At 35.8% G+C, this 17,255-nt stretch overlaps 2 protein-coding genes across 4 annotated transcripts in view; one reads left to right on the top strand and one right to left on the bottom strand.

The window, feature by feature from the left end:
- Window positions 1–2,086: 2,086 nt before the first annotated feature.
- LOC129272723 (uncharacterized) lies at window positions 2,087–16,965 on the bottom strand. The gene is made up of 9 exons (XM_064107329.1): window positions 16,642–16,965; window positions 14,599–14,751; window positions 13,733–13,921; window positions 12,424–13,321; window positions 11,138–11,231; window positions 9,115–9,196; window positions 8,203–8,273; window positions 7,076–7,312; window positions 2,087–5,599 (listed from the first exon to the last, which is right to left on the bottom strand). The coding sequence occupies exons 3-9, from the start codon at window positions 13,915–13,917 to the stop codon at window positions 5,544–5,546; spliced, it is 1,623 nt and encodes a 540-aa protein (XP_063963399.1). The 5' UTR covers window positions 13,918–13,921; window positions 14,599–14,751; window positions 16,642–16,965; the 3' UTR covers window positions 2,087–5,543.
- LOC129272778 (uncharacterized) overlaps window positions 7,089–17,255 on the top strand; it is a 28,473-nt gene continuing 18,306 nt past the window's right edge. The window contains exon 1 of one of the 3 annotated variants that reach the window (XM_064107333.1): window positions 7,089–7,412. The gene's annotated coding sequence lies outside the window, so the exon portion shown is untranslated. Of the gene's footprint in view, window positions 7,413–16,561; window positions 16,880–17,255 lie in introns of those variants that run through there. The other 2 variants (XM_064107331.1, XM_064107330.1) reach the window with 2 other exon arrangements.

Below are 17,255 nucleotides of genomic sequence, written 5' to 3'. Positions count from 1 at the left end.
CAAGTATTGGAAACAAAACGATACTCTTAGCAAGTATTCCCTGAAATGAACCCCTAAACAAGTACAGATATATTTTATTTTTATGTCATGCGTCCGTCGGTCGTCGGTTTTACCTTTAGACACCATTATTTTGGTTAAGTACGGCCCCATCTTCCACACCTCGCGCAAATTGGACTCTAAACACGTAGTGTTGGGGCAAAAAGGACATCCTTTATAAAACATTTTGATTTTGTTTTATCATCCCCGCACATTTGACCCTAAACACGTATATTTTTCCGGGCAAAATAGATACCCTTTTTTCAATACTTTTGTGTTTTTGACACCCTTATCACGTTACGTACGTAACGTGCCCTATCTTGAAAAAGACATCCTTTTTACGTGTTTTTTTGGTCGCGCATGGTATCCACTCGTCAATGTAAGTGGCCCCCCCGGGGGCTGTGCGCGGCACAGGGGCGACTGTCTTCTGTGATTTTTCTTAAAGTAGTGAGAGCCGGAAAATAAAGAGGGAGAAGAGGAAGAAAGAAGTATGAAGAGTATAAAAAATTGAGAAAAATTGACGTCACATTTAGTTTGCTTGCCACGACCCCCTTCAAAATATCCCTATGCCGCCCCAATCAATACAAACTTTTTAAGACATTACTCTTTTATTTCAGTATGTACGCAATAGTTGCCTAATCACAAACAGATTAATCAGCAACCTTTAGGTGCAATATTGTCGTTCACTTCGATAAAGACTTGTGTTGTTTGGTAGTGGATGTTAGTTTTAGATTATGTAAATCTTTCTAATTTTATTCTAAAAAGCTTTTCTAACTATTCTAAAAAGCTTAGTGATGTCAATACAGTTCATTTATCTACAAAAAATAGCATTATTCGGCATTCTGCTACATTTTTGTTTCACAAAAGTATGTCACTTTGGTTACCCCCAAGTTCGTGCTATGAAAATCATTCTTAAAACCGACTCCTTGTTTGTTTTTATTGAGACTTTGAACTGATTCTGCTTTCTTGAAAGGCCATTTTATTCTATTTTAGTATTCTTTTATTTTTCATATTGATTTTGGGGAACCTTTTCTGTTCTTTGGTTTCATATCTAGTTTTACTTATGTTCGTCTTTTTCGATGTAATATTTCTTAGGTTTTGTGCAATATGTGTTAAAATAAAACAAAATTAAAACTCTCACTGGCCGTAGTTGTTCATTTGCTGGTGATGTTAGTGGTGGTGATGAATGTTGTGATGGATGATGATGATGATGATGGTGGCGGTGATGATGACGATCGATGGCGATTACGATGATGATGATGATGGTGGTGATGATATGATGGTAATGATGATGAAGATGATGTTGATGGTGGTGATGACGATGATGGAGATAGTGATAATTATGATGATGGAGATGACAAAGATGGTGGTGGTGGTGATGATGATTATGGCGATGATGTTCATGATGATGATGGCGGTTGTGATGACGATGATGATAATGAAGCACATAGTAACCACAAGGGAAATGAGCTTATCAAATACTAAAGGGATATACATCAGGTTGGATTGGATTATAAGACAGAAAGTGAGACACATAGAATAAGATTAGGGGAAAAAAGAGAGGGGGACAGAAAAGAGGACAGATAGATTAACATTTACATCTTTAAGTGACATAGCAATACATACGATGTGTTATTTAATTCTAAACCCCTTTCTTCGATGCTAAATTAGATTTTGAATCATTATAAGAAATCTGATCAAAGTGCACTTAAATCAAAATTGTCGATATAAATCATCTGGATGCAAAGTTAATAATTTATACTGATGCACTCCCATTTTGTAACACAGTTTGGGGTGTCTTTGTCAGCATGAGAAAAGGTCACCATTCATTCAATCATACAGTTGTGCATTACACACGCACAGCTTTAATGATACTGCCCCCAGTGCTAATTCGTATAAAATTAATAAAACAAAATAGATATCATGTTTTAGTTTGTCTTTTATTCAGTTGAAATACAGATAAAATTTTACATGTAAAACATTGTATTTACAAATATCACCTCTTTTAATGCAACAACACGATGCAATTGATTGAAAATAAGCAGAAAAATATATTCAAAACGTTTTTTTTTTTATTACATTTTTTACCTGAAGAGGAACAATGTATGTTAAAGCATCTGAGTACTCAACTAATAGTCAACAAAACATAATCTAAAATATAAAACCAAACTCAAACTATCAATATGAAATATTGGTGCAACTCTTAAATTGGAGATTCTGAGTAATTGTTAGCAAGCTCATAGTATAGCACAATATGATATAGAACCACATTTTAAAGAACCAAATTTTAAATGGAAGAAATCAGGTCAAAATAACAAAAACGTTCAACTTTGGAAAAAATAAATATCACAATCGTAAATGAAATAAATTAACAAACTAAGAATCTATTAGCTATATATTTCTATTTCTATTTATCAAGTTTACCTTGACAACCAATTATAGCTCATTATATGACACCTAGATAGATCCTTGTGATTTGATTGGTTGTTTGATATCGTTCATTCAGCCCATTTTTGCAATGACGTCATCAACCTTACAATTTTGGATCCATTCATCGTGCAATTTTGGATCCATACGATTTTGTCCATTGCAAGCGCACCGAGACTGCAGCTGCAGGCACCAGCAGTGCGCATGTTGTAATGACGTAACAATCAACAGACCGAACTCGCACTGCATGAGCATGTTTTGCATCGAAATTCATAAATTTCATATTTTTAGGTGTCATATAAACCAAATAATGATTTTTTGTCATTCGTGCAATGGACAGAATACTTCATTCGGTGAAAGATGAAATAATGATCCATTCAACTCGGCTACGCCTCGTTGAATGGATCATTTCATCTTTCACCTCATGAAGTATTCTGTCCATTGCACTCATAAACATTCATTATTTGTATACCATTCAGCATCCACTATTTCTCTTGGTTCTACGATATCCTTCTAGCATTCTGTTCATTCATGCGATTTTACTCTGATGAGTTGAAAAGGTTCATGGTCAGTGGCGAATCCAGGGGGAGGCACATCCGGCCCATGTCCCCCCCCCCCTCCCCTTTTGAGTGCCATAATAAAAATGTTTAATGCAAATATGCCGTTTTTATCCAAGTATGCCCCCCCCCCCCTCTGAAAGTGAGGAATTTTTTCTTCTTTTTTTTTAAATGTGCCCCCTTTTTGGAAAATCATGGATCCACACCTGTTCAGTGGTTTTTTTTAATGTGATTTTTCCGACTAAATCTTGTTTGTAAAAAATAAAATATATTTTGATTTCTTAATACATTTTATTAAAGACTGGGTTAATCTTCCTTATACCTTCATCATTTTGGGACATCGATTTGCTGATTACCATATACCCTACTCAGGGATCAACTGATTCCTATAGGAAGTGTGTTAACAAATAAGAGGGCATGTTTTAGTGTCTTTCTGCATAATGCTTTAAATTTTGGTTTAACTTAACTATGCAAATTGAACATTGCTGAACTTAATTTTGAAAAATAAAAAACAATTGCTATAAATTAACATCAAATTCAAGACTTGTTCTGTCGCCAAAAAAATCTCCAAAACCTATCACTTTTTATTCTCTACAAATTCAACCTTACATACATGTATATAGGCCTATGCATTTTTAATATAGAGTAACTTCTCGATGCCATTTGGTCAATAATTCATGTTACTCATAATGAGGTAATTCATTTCCATTCTGCGACAATTAAACATCATGCAATATATTGTAATTACAAAATTGACCCACAAATAATGAAATTAAGGTCTGAACGGCTGAATCATACAGCCTGTGCTGTTGGACCAAAACCAAACAAAATAGAAAACAGATTATCATAAAATTCCATACACAAATGCATGTAAAAAATTGCAAAATTTGCACCATTGCACAAGTTCATGCATCATACTCTTTTCCATGAAATCATGGACCTTGTAGTAGGTCCATGATGAAATAAACCATACTACTGGGGTAAAATGGACCTTGACCTGCCTTGACTGGTCAAAACTTTTGCAATGAAACTACACCTGCTTAGCTTTGAAAAAAAATGAGCTCCCTACACCCCACCCCCCCCCCCAAAAAAAAATGTTTTTAGTGTATGGAACCTTCTTCAAAAACCTAACTTTCTTGAAAGTATTTTCTAAATTAATAGATGAAGAAATTTAAGGTTGCTATTTATCCTTAAATAGTAAATTATGTATCTTAGTGATGTACCAATGCATCATGCAAGTAATACAATTACATAACTATTTTTTCATAAATAAATCAATATTTTTAAAGTGAAAAGAACTACTCAACACATCTTGGCAAATGGACATGTATCCATATATTAGGCCAAAGATTGAAAACTGAATTTATAAATAATTCTAGAAGAAACTCAAAATTGTAAATTTACAAATAACTCTGTAAGATATTCAAAATTGAGGAACATATACCAAATCCTGTTTATAATTACATTGAAACAAAAGTGAAACCAGGTAGATTGATCACCCAGGGGCCGATTGCACGAAAGGGTCTTTGCAAGGACCGTCTTTCGTGTCGCCCTTTTTTTATGATGCGCCATGTGAAACGCATTTCTAATAAATTATCTGCAATCATATTTCATTCGTCCGTTTAAATAAACAAAATATTTGCTTATAAAATGATGTATAGCTCATGAAATTGTATAAAATTTGATTTAAAAGCAAGCTTACGAATTTTATTTGTTTATCATAAATTTCAGGAACACCCCGCTTATAGCGCATCATAAAAGATGGGCGACACGAAAGACGGTCCTTGGAAGGACCTTTTCGTGCAATCGGCCCCAGAAAGTTTAGTAAAACCAGGAAATTAAAGCAAATATCATAATGAGAACATCTTTTTTTATGTTTGCAAACATCAACATCAAAGAAAAGGACAGTATTCAGAATTGCCATATAAATTTGATTGAGAAAAAGTATAATAATCATCTAGAATTTGCCATTTTGTAAACAAAATGGGGTTTTCCATGGCCTAAAAACATGTTTTCCTTGGCTTAAATCCATGTTTAACATGGCCTGAAAAGTCAGGAGTATTCTTCCATTTGTTTAAAAATTGCAGATATACATGGGTGCATCCTGCCAATAGATATTATTTGGTATTTAATTAGCAATTCCATAAAATAAGTCAACCTATTTGTATGACCATCTCCCATTTTTCGTAATTCTTCTTTTGACTTACGGCGAAAGCCATGATAATCATAGAGCATTCCAACTTTTAATGTGACCTAGAAAACAGAGACACATCATTTCTGTATGGTCCCACATACATACATGAAGAGGTTGGATGCACATGTTTAATGGACGTGCCCAAAATGCAATGCCAAAAAAAAAAAAAAAAAAAAAAAACACAATTGAATTCAATATATGAATATATATGACAAACTGCTACTGGCTAATTAGACTGGAGTATTTCAAAAGCTTATAAAAAGTAGAATGGAACTTGCCATTGCTAAAAAGATGTTATTAAACATGGCCAGGAAGAAGAAGATGAATGCTCAAATATTGCCATCCCATATATCAGCCTTCTGTTTCTTCTCATCTCTCTTTCGCTCTGTAAGTGTGTAAAATAAAGAATATGAAAAATAAATTTTTAAAAATGAAACTAAATTCAAAGAAACAAGTACATGTCATATAATCAAAAGTCAGGGAATGTGTGATTAATAGATGACAGTGTTCTACGTAGAGACTTTTATGTTACACTTTAAGGATTTTTCTACAACTTCATGTTAAAATAATGCTTGACTTACATCATTCTCACCTTGATAATTATCGGTTAAGGTTTTAACTTTCACTAATTTGTCTTCATCTTCAATATATCAATTTTCAACATTACTAATCTCAAAATATGATTGAAACATGATATTTGACCAGGTGATTAGTGGACCAAATGGCAGCTTGACCAGATAAACATTAGAAAATAAAGGTCTAAAACTAGTAGTGTAAGGCAATTAAAGAATGAGACCTAATGATGATTGAATTGTAGACATTTGCACAGAAAGACACATTTAGTCATAGTTGAACCAGAGTCACAGGTTACAGAAAACCAGAGTATCATTTATCAAATTCTCCTTAACAGTTTCCGCATTCCAATGTTCTGGCAAAATTAGTGACAGTCGCACAATATATTCATTCCAAGAGGGAAACATTTTTATTTTAGCTTACTCCCAATAATGACATTCAAATTCAAACTTGATATTCAATGAAACTAAACTTTAGGAATGGGATTGGATTGGCATGTTGTATTTCTTAATTTTATAATCCATATTCAATGATTTCCACCATAACAAATGTGGCTGGTGCCAAAACTTCAAGACATTCAAAGGTAAAAGACAGTAGTTGCAGCAAACAATTATTTCATGAGAAAGTATTTCAAATCAAGGTTAATCTAGATCTGGTACATTAATGTAAACTTATCTTTGTAAAGTCATAAAATCTTAGCTCAAAAATAGGATTTTTCACAGGGGGGGCAAAAAATTTGACAAGCAAAAAAAAAAAAAAAAGGGTCTTCAATCACAAATGAAGGATTTCGTATTAGAAAAAAATTTGACAAGCAAAAAAAAAAAAAAGAAAAAAAGAGCTTCAAGCTCGTCAGGAGGGGCAATAAAGGTCTTCAAGGGATACGTCCTTTGCATGGGTTGTGGCTCGTCAGGGGGGGCAGACTGCCCCCTCTGCCCTCCCCCCCGTAGGTACGTTAGTGTCACTCACACAGAAAGGATATGTGGGACAGTGTATTAATATTGATTCGAAAACTACCCGACATTTGATGGAATTCCGTGCTTATTTTGCTCATTTTTCAGCACTTACGCATTTTCTTCCGGAGCTATTTGGCACATTTTTTTGGTATAATCTTTATTTATACATACGAACACTTTGGTGGTACTATCATTGGATTCTGTTCAAACTCATTTTGAGATTGTTACCACAACTGGTATTTATCTTTAAGATAATGTAAGGAATAACACCAACTAGGATTAATCCAATTGGGATTAAAATCAATTGACGATGAATCCAACTTATAATCTCTAACCTTTTGCTTCCTTGAGTTTCTGTCTCTCAGCAGCCCTCTGCTCCTTGGTGACATTGCTCTTCACACCCAAGGCATTGGACACCATCCTCCGCGCTGCCAACGAACTGGTTTCCGGGCGTGGTCGGTACGGCTGGATAAATTCCACGGTGGCTTTGGCCTTCTGTTTGGATTGCTTAGAGGCAAGGCAGAGTGGGCGGGTCCGCAGCATGGGATTTTGAAGACAAAGGGCATCGGAAGCTGTTGAAGGAAGCAAGGACACAGATGTAGAAAGCGGTTTTACGAATATTCTTGAGCAAATGATTGATCTGCATGTAAATTCATCTCAGCATCATGTCATGTAGGTATTCGATTTTTGTTCAATACATACTTTTTACAATCTTCTCAGGAGCTTTCTACTTTATTCCATCAAATTATACAGCAAAGACTACTTTCCATGACATTATTGTTTCCTACATAACACATATTTTCTCAACCCATTTGAATTATTAGAATAAATGAATAATAATAACAACAAAAACAACAATACTGATAATAACAATAATAATAACATTCCTCTATTCAAAGGTTCTTATAACATCAGAACGATACAACATCGTTTAGCACTTTACAGATATACATGTATCATTACATCAGTCATTGTATTCTGGCTTGTCAGCTTACGATGTATGTACAATCTCCATTCCCTGGGGAGAATACCAGCCATGACTTGTAAAAATGCTCTAGCTGCTATTGAGCCAATGACATTGACATATCTAAAGATGAAATGCAAAAGCTTTGAAATTTCCTCACCACTTGTTAATTCCTCTTATTTCCCCTGGGAAAAGGACTGAAAATAATTTAGTTTGGAGATTTTTTTTCTGATACCATTAACAATCATTGATCAGTAGAGGGAAGTATTCTTTGTTGAAAACGGGAGTGGTTAATGGCGGATCCGGGGGGGGGGGGGGGGGACAAAGTCGGCCCGTGTCCCCCTCCCCCCTTTTAGAGAGGCACAATAAAAATCTGTAATGTAAAAATGCCGTTAAAATAGAATCCCCCCCCCCCTTTGAAAGTGAAGACATTTTTTTTTTGCTAGTTGCGGCCCCCCTCTTTTAGAAAATCCTGGATCCACCCTTGAATGTACTCACCTACTTGTGCTGATGCAAATACAATCAAGGCATGAGTGTCATCAACCCATTTGATGTCAAATCCTTTACTCCTAGAATGAAATCACAAAAGATAGTTTGAATCTGTCACAGACCTTTGAAATTTACCATCATGTATTTTCAGGGTTCCCAACTTTTCAAGAAAACAAAATTCCCTAATTTTTCCCTGATGAAGTTCAAAAATTCCCTGATAATTATTTAAACCCATTCACAGTTTTGCATGTTTTTTAAGTTGTTGCAGTGAATTACATGTATTTTCAGTGTAAAAACAATAATGTAAAACTAATTAGTACCACCATAACCAGTCATTCAATGGATGTTGTTTTGATATGCAACAAAATATAACAGAGTCTGACTGACTATCGTGCTTTCGACTTTTGGGCTGATCAAAATTCCCTGATTTTTCCCTCATTTGAGACATTTTCCCCTGATTTGAGGTATATTTTTATCAAATTCCCTGATTTTTCCCTGACTGGAAAAAAGTAAAATAATTTTCCCTGATGGACTGGGAACCACGATTTTACAAAAATATATTTATGTGATTTCATACGAGGTGAGATGGTCAGATTTTCATAATATACATTTACTGCCTGGAAACAGAAATAATATAATTATACATGTATGTACTGTGAATCTTGTATTACGCACATACAAGAGATAATGTTCTTCAATTGTGTGGATGCAATGTCATAGAGTTGAACTTTATTTTGATGTTTGACATACCAAACATTACATTACTTTAAATACTCGCAAGGATGAAACAGAAAGGCAGTTTAATAAAAAAATACATTCCTAACAAAACAAACCAACAATGGAATGGCAACCTACAGAAATTCAAACTTTGTAATCAGAATGAAAAACATCACCTAAATCTGTAAGGAGAGCATTACTTACTTGAATGCATTGAACGACATAACTAGATCTTCCATCTTGAATTCGGCAGGAAAGTCATATGCTTCTACAACATGCTCCAATTCTGTTAAAACAAAAATTAATAATTATTAAATAAATATAGATAAACCTTGGATCAGGGCAACCCACAGGCCTCCACATCTTAAAGGGGAATGAAACCTTTGGAATAATTAGACTTGTGTCGAAACAGAAAAATCAAAGAAACAGATCAACGAAAGTTTCAGAAAAATCGGACAAACAATGACAAAGTTATGAGCATTTCAATATTGCAATCACTATTGCTATGGAGATCCTCCTATTGGCAATGCGACAAGGATGTGTGATGTCACATGTGAACAACTTTTCCTTTGATGGACTATAAAATACCCCCACAATGTATCTTTTTGCTTTTTCTTATGGTGATACAAACTCTTTATCCATGATGTATTCTTTAAAAATCTCTATTACATGCCCTCCTATAGAAAGAACACATGATCTACTGATAGATGTGATGAAAGAGGCAATTTAAATGAAATATATACTAAAGTAATGGGGAGAGTTGTTCGCAAGTGACATCACACATCTTTGTCGCATTGCCAATGTGAGGATCTCCATAGCATTAGTGATTGCAATATTCAAATGCTCATAACTCTCTCATTATTTGTCCAATTTTTCTCAAACTTTCGTTAATCTGTTTCTTTGATTTTTCTGCTTACATACAAGCTATGTTGTTCTTAAGATTTCATTCTCCTTTAAGTCCTCTCCATGCTTCATCAACTGTTTGTTCATCTATTGCCTAGCTACATCCTTAAAGTCAAGTCATGCCATGTGGCTATATATATCTCCTGAGCACCCTCTGCTCCTAACCTGACTGACTGCAATGGAATCTGTACATTATTTTACTCATCTAGTCCTAGAGTATTGTGCTGATGATCTCCAACCATAGAGAATGAGGAAGAAGATGAAGAAGAGGAGGAGGGGGAGGAGGATGAGGAGGAGGAAGAAGAAGAAGAGGAAGAGGAAGAAGAAGAAGAAGAAGAAAAGAAGAAAAGAGGAAGAAAAAGAGGTAGAGGCACAAGAGAAAGAGAAAGGAGTTTGCAAAAGTGTGAAAGGGATGATATCTTTGCCATATAAACTTATATAGCCTGAGAAGGTATGGGTTCACGATAATGAAAAGTGTTCATGGTAGAATGTATGGTAGATTTGTGAGCTTTGTTACAGGTTTATGCATTAATTCCCATGTGGATGAATGTGAATATGTCATGTAGCTTAATATCATATATGACATAGATATTAAAAAAAAAACATAAGTATACATGTACATCAGTACATGTACATATATTTCAAATTGCAATGCATGTTTGACTACTTAGTTGACAATGTCAGAGTTGACTACAAGCAACAACTAACATTTCAAAATACTACATACAAGTTCTAATAAGTTACAATGGTTATTTGTAAGTATTTTGCTTTAGGTTGGCTTGATAAAAATAAATACTCAGAAGTAAATTCAATACGAGTTTAAGCATTAATTTTGCTTAGCCAAGTAATATGCTAAGTAAAATACTTACTTAAACCATACTTTCAACGGAATACCAGCCCAGCATTATATACATGCCATATACTCTGTATTATAGAGTACCAAAGTGATGATGTCACAAAAATCTTTTTTTTTAGTGTTTCATCGTTTTTGATACCATATTTTGGTAGAGCATGATGAAAAACCCCCACTACCAAATTTGGGTGGAATCGGCCCATGAGGGCCTCAGATATGACCTCATGAATACATACTTAGCCCCATTGAAGTCAGTGTATTATTGGCCTGGTTCTAAATGTTAGGAACCAGTCCTTCAATGGGTCTAATTATGTATTCATGAGGTAATATCTTGGGGCCCCATTGACCGATTCCCAACAAATTTGGGTCGTCTGGGTTTTTCATCATGCTCTACCTAAATATGGTATAAAAAACGCTGACATGCAAAAAGTGAAAATCGACGACGTCATACTTCTGTACTCTATTACTCACTTGTGTAATCAGTAGTGTCTTTGGGTGAGAAATTGAAGTAATCGTGCACTGGTTCTTTGACCGATACCGATACTCCACCAACAGCATCTGTTATCTAGAATGGAACGATAACAACAAACATGATTTACTATGGAATGGGTTCAGAAAATACTGTTATTTTAACAGATAATTACATTTACCAATGGTTATGGCATAGTCAGTAATCACTGTTTCATCTTAAATTCTTAATCATTTATGAGACACATGTGGTATTAGATTCATTTGAAGTGTGATAAAAATTGATACAGAATAAATAAATGAGAGCAAGTCGAACAAAGACTTCCAAGAAAGGATGGACATGGTCTCATATAATTTGACGTTTTGACCCTTAGATGACCTTTGACCCCATCATTCTCATGGGTTCACATGTCATATTACCCAAGGATAATTATGTACCAAGTATGAACATAACTGATGCAGAAATAAAGAAATGAGAGCAAGTTAAACAAAAACTTTTACGTTGTGAAACAGACCAACAGGAAAAGTTATCACAACTTCTTTGCCGAACTTCATTCAGGAGAGACAAAAAAGACTTTGTCAAAATCATGACTCACACAATCTTAATAATCAAGTCTACTACATGTAACTGCTGCAAGAGCCCTGTAGATCCCTAGATTCCCAAATCTCAACATCTTTGTTTGTGTTTAAGACATGTGCAACAGTGGAAAATACAACTTGATCAGAAAAAAAGTGTTATTTCATGTTACAAAACAATGAACATGAAAACTGATCAAACAGAAGTTGTCAACAAAAAGTAGAACGAATGCAGCTTTCTACATACATGGTCATGTTCAAAAGAGACTTGAATATGAAAACAACAAAGACTTCTTGGGTTGCATAATATTGCATATTTGGGACTATTCGATTACAGCCAGCTGTAAGACCAACAATATGTTGATGTATCATCTCCATGGACTAAATGTCAAATATTGTAAATAACATACCCTTTTTTTAAAGAATAGAGATGAAGAGAATTAATATAAATTAATGATTACATTTTTATGACCCTTTCTCTGGGAGGTTGGTGAGTTGAGAAGTTGGCAAGTAGGATTGAAAGAATTGGAAATAATGCCAGTAATTTATAGCATTTCAACACAAATTTCTTGTCTAAAACACATTAAAACCTCAACTGTTTAATTCATCATGAAAGGTGATACATAATGGACCCAATATTGTCCATTCATTGTAAGTTTCAATGTAATATTTTTATATTTTCATCATATCTTACAGCGCTACCCTCATCCTACCTCTTTGATTTCATCATCCTTTAAGCTGTTCCCTTCCTCATCAAACATGGCATCCCAGGAATCTTCCTCTTCTTCTCCATCATCTCCTTTCTTCACCTCCTCTTTCCCTCCTTCACTTTCCATCGTCCGTATTTCCGCTGATTTATCTGTTCTTGACCCACTACTGTCATCACCACTGCCACACACATCCGTTGATTCCAAACGTGCGGCATCTTCAGCCATTATTCTCTGGTTAGGCAAGGGGCTTTGGTCTTGTGCTGCTACAACGTTGCAGAGTTCACTTTCAGACTGTCCAACTGTAGTCTGGTCGTCAACAAAATTTCTGTCAATATCTTTCACACAACTATCACACAATGTATCCTGAGGTTGTTCTTGTTGAGGATCAACGGCTACACTGTCCAGTGACTCCTTCCGGATACCTTCTATGCTCCTTTCCTGGACAATCTCGGGACAACGTGGGACATTCAATGCCACATCACAATGGCTCTCCCTACATTCACTCACTGATGCAACAGTTGTTTCTTTAGCTCCTAGACTGGTGCACACTGACTTTGTTGTGTTTGAGGAAGGTGGCACGCACTGATCAATATCACGGTCTACAAGCTGATCACTGACTGATGTATTCTCTTGCTCAGTAGGCGAGATGCAGAGGTCATCAATAAATTGTGTCTTTGAGCTTACAGATATATCTGATTCTACTGTTGTATCTCTAACAGTGACACTATCTTCAGATTGACTATAGCAATCATCAATTGAAGGTTTTTCTGACTGTTGATGAGCAGGCTTCTTTGTTTCAATATCCTGTTTTGCAGACTGTAGATTTTCAGGGGATGCGTTGTTGGTTTGCCGCCCTCTCCTGGGGACATAAAGCTGCTGATCAGGTCGTCTTGCCCTTTTCCTGCAAATGTACAAAGAAAACAAGAATACAGTATAAAATATTATCATCTCCATCATCAACATACAGAAAGAATTCATATCTATCTCATTTATGCTAACCTTCTATTAGGAAACAACAGTCACATTTTGAAAGGAATAACTAGCAAATGAAATAAAGGAGGCAATCAAAGACGGATTAAGCTATAAGACCTATATTTTTAAACTGAATTAAATAAGAAAATACCTGGATCAGGAGTTCATGAATCGTTCATGGCCACATGGAATTAATATTATTTCAGAACTGCACTTTCTTGCACTGAATATTTTTTAGGCATTTCATAGAATGGATAGATTTTTACATAAGATACAATAATAGAGCTGGCAACATCACATTGATGATATCATTCATACTTTTATGTCAGGTCAAACTTACGTAGTGCGGTCCCTTGGAGTGGCTCTCTTCCTAGGCGTGGCAGAGGTACTCTCCTCCTGATGGTCCTTGAGGTCAGAGGTCAAACCTCCAGGGGTCTGTTGACCCCGCCCCCTAGAAACTGCGATGGAAGGTGAGCTCTTCCGGGTCAGGGATAAAACACTGTTATCCTCAGGACTGTTTGGCATAATCCTGGAAGAAAAATCAAGAGGGTGAAGATTTCAAATATGTGTGAAGATCTTGGGAACGTTTAATGACAGGATTTATTTATTTATTTTAGTAATTCATTTATTTATTTGTTTGTTTGTTTCTGCATGTCATGACAATGTACACAGTGTGACCATCACAAAAGTAAATACATTACTTTTTACATAAAAAAGATGATCATTTACATAACTGATTATACCAAGGTTGCAGACATGCAGTGGTATGACAATATAAGCAGATGCTTGAGCCATTGTCACACCTTTGGAAATATAAAATACATACATGTATAAAACAAAATACCAAGAAAGTAAAAACCAAACTACAGGTAACTGATGATTACAAACATAAAATCAAACAAATCATTATGTTCCACAACTATAAATACAAGTATTTACAAGAAGTGTGTGAGGCGTAATAATGATTTAAATTATAGTAATCTTTAAGTTTCAAACATACAGTACAACAATTAGTGATCTTATGGAATTACATCTTTAAGACAAGTGTGTGTTTAACCACACTTTTGAAGAAATGTTTTATAATAATGTATTTTAACTTGTTCCTTTCATTTTCTTTTCCCTTTTTTTCTTGGTCATGGAACTCCATTAGGGGAGGGGGGGAGAAGAGCCCACATACCCCATCTGTACTATGCCAGTGTAACTTACCTATAAACTTTGGGGCATATGACAGTGCGTCTGTTGTCCCCTTGGCTGATACTGAAGCTACACAGATCAGGAAACTCCTGGGTAGTACTATGGATCAACAGCCGATAGTAGCTTGTAACAGGGGGAAATACCAGGACCTGTAGAGGTGAAAGTCTACGGGAGGGAATTAGGAGGAGCAAAGATTAATGACAATGATGTGTAGTTGTAAGCTTCAATCTCCTCAAACAGTCTGTTTCATATCATGTTTGAAGGTTTGCATGGTGGTATATAAGCAATCGCGGAAGAGGTTTATGGTACACCATAAGTCCTGGAAGGACCGAGATAAGAAACGTGGATGTAATTGTCTGTCTTCAGGACAGTCAACCTGCCCAAAAACGTCAAGTCTACTCCTGCTACTGCTCTATTCGCCAACTCAAGCCAGCCTTCTCACACCTACTCAAGCCTGCATACATGTACTAACGAGCTTTCCACTCCTTCTGGTTTACGGTCCTGTTAAGGACTACACTCATTTTCGAAAAGAATACTCTACTTTAAACCTCCACTTTCTCGCCTTACCAATTCACCCCCAATTCTATGTACACTTTTCTTATCTCAGTCCCTCCAGTCTGTTTAATATCATATCTATCATGAAAAGGAACATGTAGGCCAAAGCACAATGAATTGGCTCATTGCATGTAATATGATTAAATATTTTTACCGGTACTCGTGCAATTGAGCGAATTATGGAAGTTAAGTACAAAGCGACATCTTAAGCTGTAACCAAGAGAACAAGTCTGTCACAAAACTTGTACAATGGCAATGCACATATTTTGCTAGAGCGCATATAACATTAAATTATAACACAAATCTACTTGGGGAATTGTCATGTAATATGTCAGATTTCATTTGCGTGAGGTGTATCCCTACCTGCATTTTATCATTTGATATATATGCATTGGCTAAATGGCCTGTTTTCCTTCAGCAAGAAATTTACCCATATTATGCTGCACCCAGGTGGGGGGGAATGGGTACCAGGTAGGAATTTATTCCTTGAAACGCAGTACGCATAGCAGCTGCTCGGCTAAAGCCAGGTAATTAAAATGCTGCATTAATGTAGAGCGTTTCTTAAGTGTTAAGCGCTATATAAGCAAGTATATTATTATTAAGTATAGAGCTCTACAACTGGTGAACGGTTTGTAAGTAGGCCTCTATGTAGGTATTCTCCCCACCCCCCCCCCTCCTCCTCATCCTACTTCTTTTTCTCCTCTTAGTTCAAACTCTTATTTTCTACCTTTATTTTCATTTTCTTCTCTTTCTTCTTATTATCATTTTCCTCCTCTTAGCCAACATTCTTATTTTCTACCTTTATATTCTTCTTCTTTCTTTCTTTTTTTTCTTCTTCTATTTCTTCCTCCTCCTCTTCTTCTCCTTATTTTCTTCTTCCTCTTCTCCTTCTTCTCGATTCTCCCTCCTCTTAACATGCTTAACTCAGATTCTTATTTTCTACCTTTATTTTCTTTCTTTGTTTTCCCATACCCATTGTTCTTCTCTTCTTGTTCTTTTCATCTGCTTTCTATAAATCATATTCAAGCTCTTTTATTTAATTAACTTTAAAAAATCAACCAAATAATTTGTAGATCTAGTAACATTTATTATGATTGATTGATTATAAACCATGACCATGTAAACTAAACCAGAACTTCAGACAGAAGTCATTCAAAAACATTACAACACCTTCCTTAAACAAGCTCCAACTGCATCTGTGCCCATGTGTTAAAAAAAGAAAGCATAATCAACCATAAACGTTGTCATATCAAATATATTTTCAAACTCCTTTGCAAAACTTACCCAAACTTAAGCATGCGGGACTACAATTTACGATATCCTGCACACAACGATTCGCGCTGCCTTAACCTTGGCAACTCTCCGACCCCTCGGCAGCAGCCGACCCGCCGCGAACGCCCAGCTGCCGCCCCATATATCTACGCATGTATCTGCCACTGTAAATCACAAACACATCATCAGACATCATCACCGTCCACATACATCTGTAGCTGTACTTGCCTCGATTTCGTTGTTGTTGGTTCACTAAAATCCCTCAAATATCTGGAAATATCCTCATGGATCAGATCACAGAAACTACTATCATTGCCAGACAGGTATCTACCGTCTAAAAAGTGCGCCAGTTTGAGTGGTTTTCAAATGTTGACGTAAATTTGTGCCGCTCGATCGAATACGTTATACACGTACACCTGCTGCACGTCTGTACTGTTCATGGGTTTTGGTTTTGTATACGGTACCGGTAAGCATTATTTCGTGGCGCCTCGCCTCATCAAGCAAGATCCTCGAATCTTCATAGATTCGATTAACCTACTGGAATTTAAATGTAATGTTCGATAAGGTGCATGCATGGATTGATGGTGTATGTGGATTAGACATACTCCCCTTATACATTATTAATGTAAGATATTCTTTTAATATAGTATTTACTCCCGTTTTAAGCGCTCTTGACGAAAATTTATTGGTGTTATAGGTTGAGATGCATCCCACGTCATCTGACAGCTATACAGCGTCGATGATGAGATGGAGTTTTGTGTGTTGATGTTTTCCGTGAATGTCAAGGAGAGGCTCATGTTTGGTATAATAAAGCATGTCTTGTATTGCAATGGTTTTGCACA

This window comes from Lytechinus pictus, chromosome 12 (assembly GCF_037042905.1).
Source record: "Lytechinus pictus isolate F3 Inbred chromosome 12, Lp3.0, whole genome shotgun sequence".
Taxonomy (NCBI): domain Eukaryota; kingdom Metazoa; phylum Echinodermata; class Echinoidea; order Temnopleuroida; family Toxopneustidae; genus Lytechinus; species Lytechinus pictus.
The sequence above is the reverse complement of the archived record's forward strand: the minus strand, read 5'-3'. Positions and strand labels throughout refer to the sequence as shown.

Excerpts from the sequence above, each read along its gene's own strand:
- LOC129272723 (XM_064107329.1), bottom strand. The coding sequence starts at position 13,917 with ATGCCAAACAGTCCTGAGGATAACAGTGTTTTATCCCTGACCCGGAAG. Across the intron at positions 9,197-11,137 it reads AGACACTACTGATTACACAA|AATTGGAGCATGTTGTAGAA; the intron begins GTGAGTAATAGA and ends TTGTTTTAACAG. Across the intron at positions 7,313-8,202 it reads ATTTGCATCAGCACAAGTAG|CTTCCGATGCCCTTTGTCTT; the intron begins GTGAGTACATTC and ends TTCCTTCAACAG.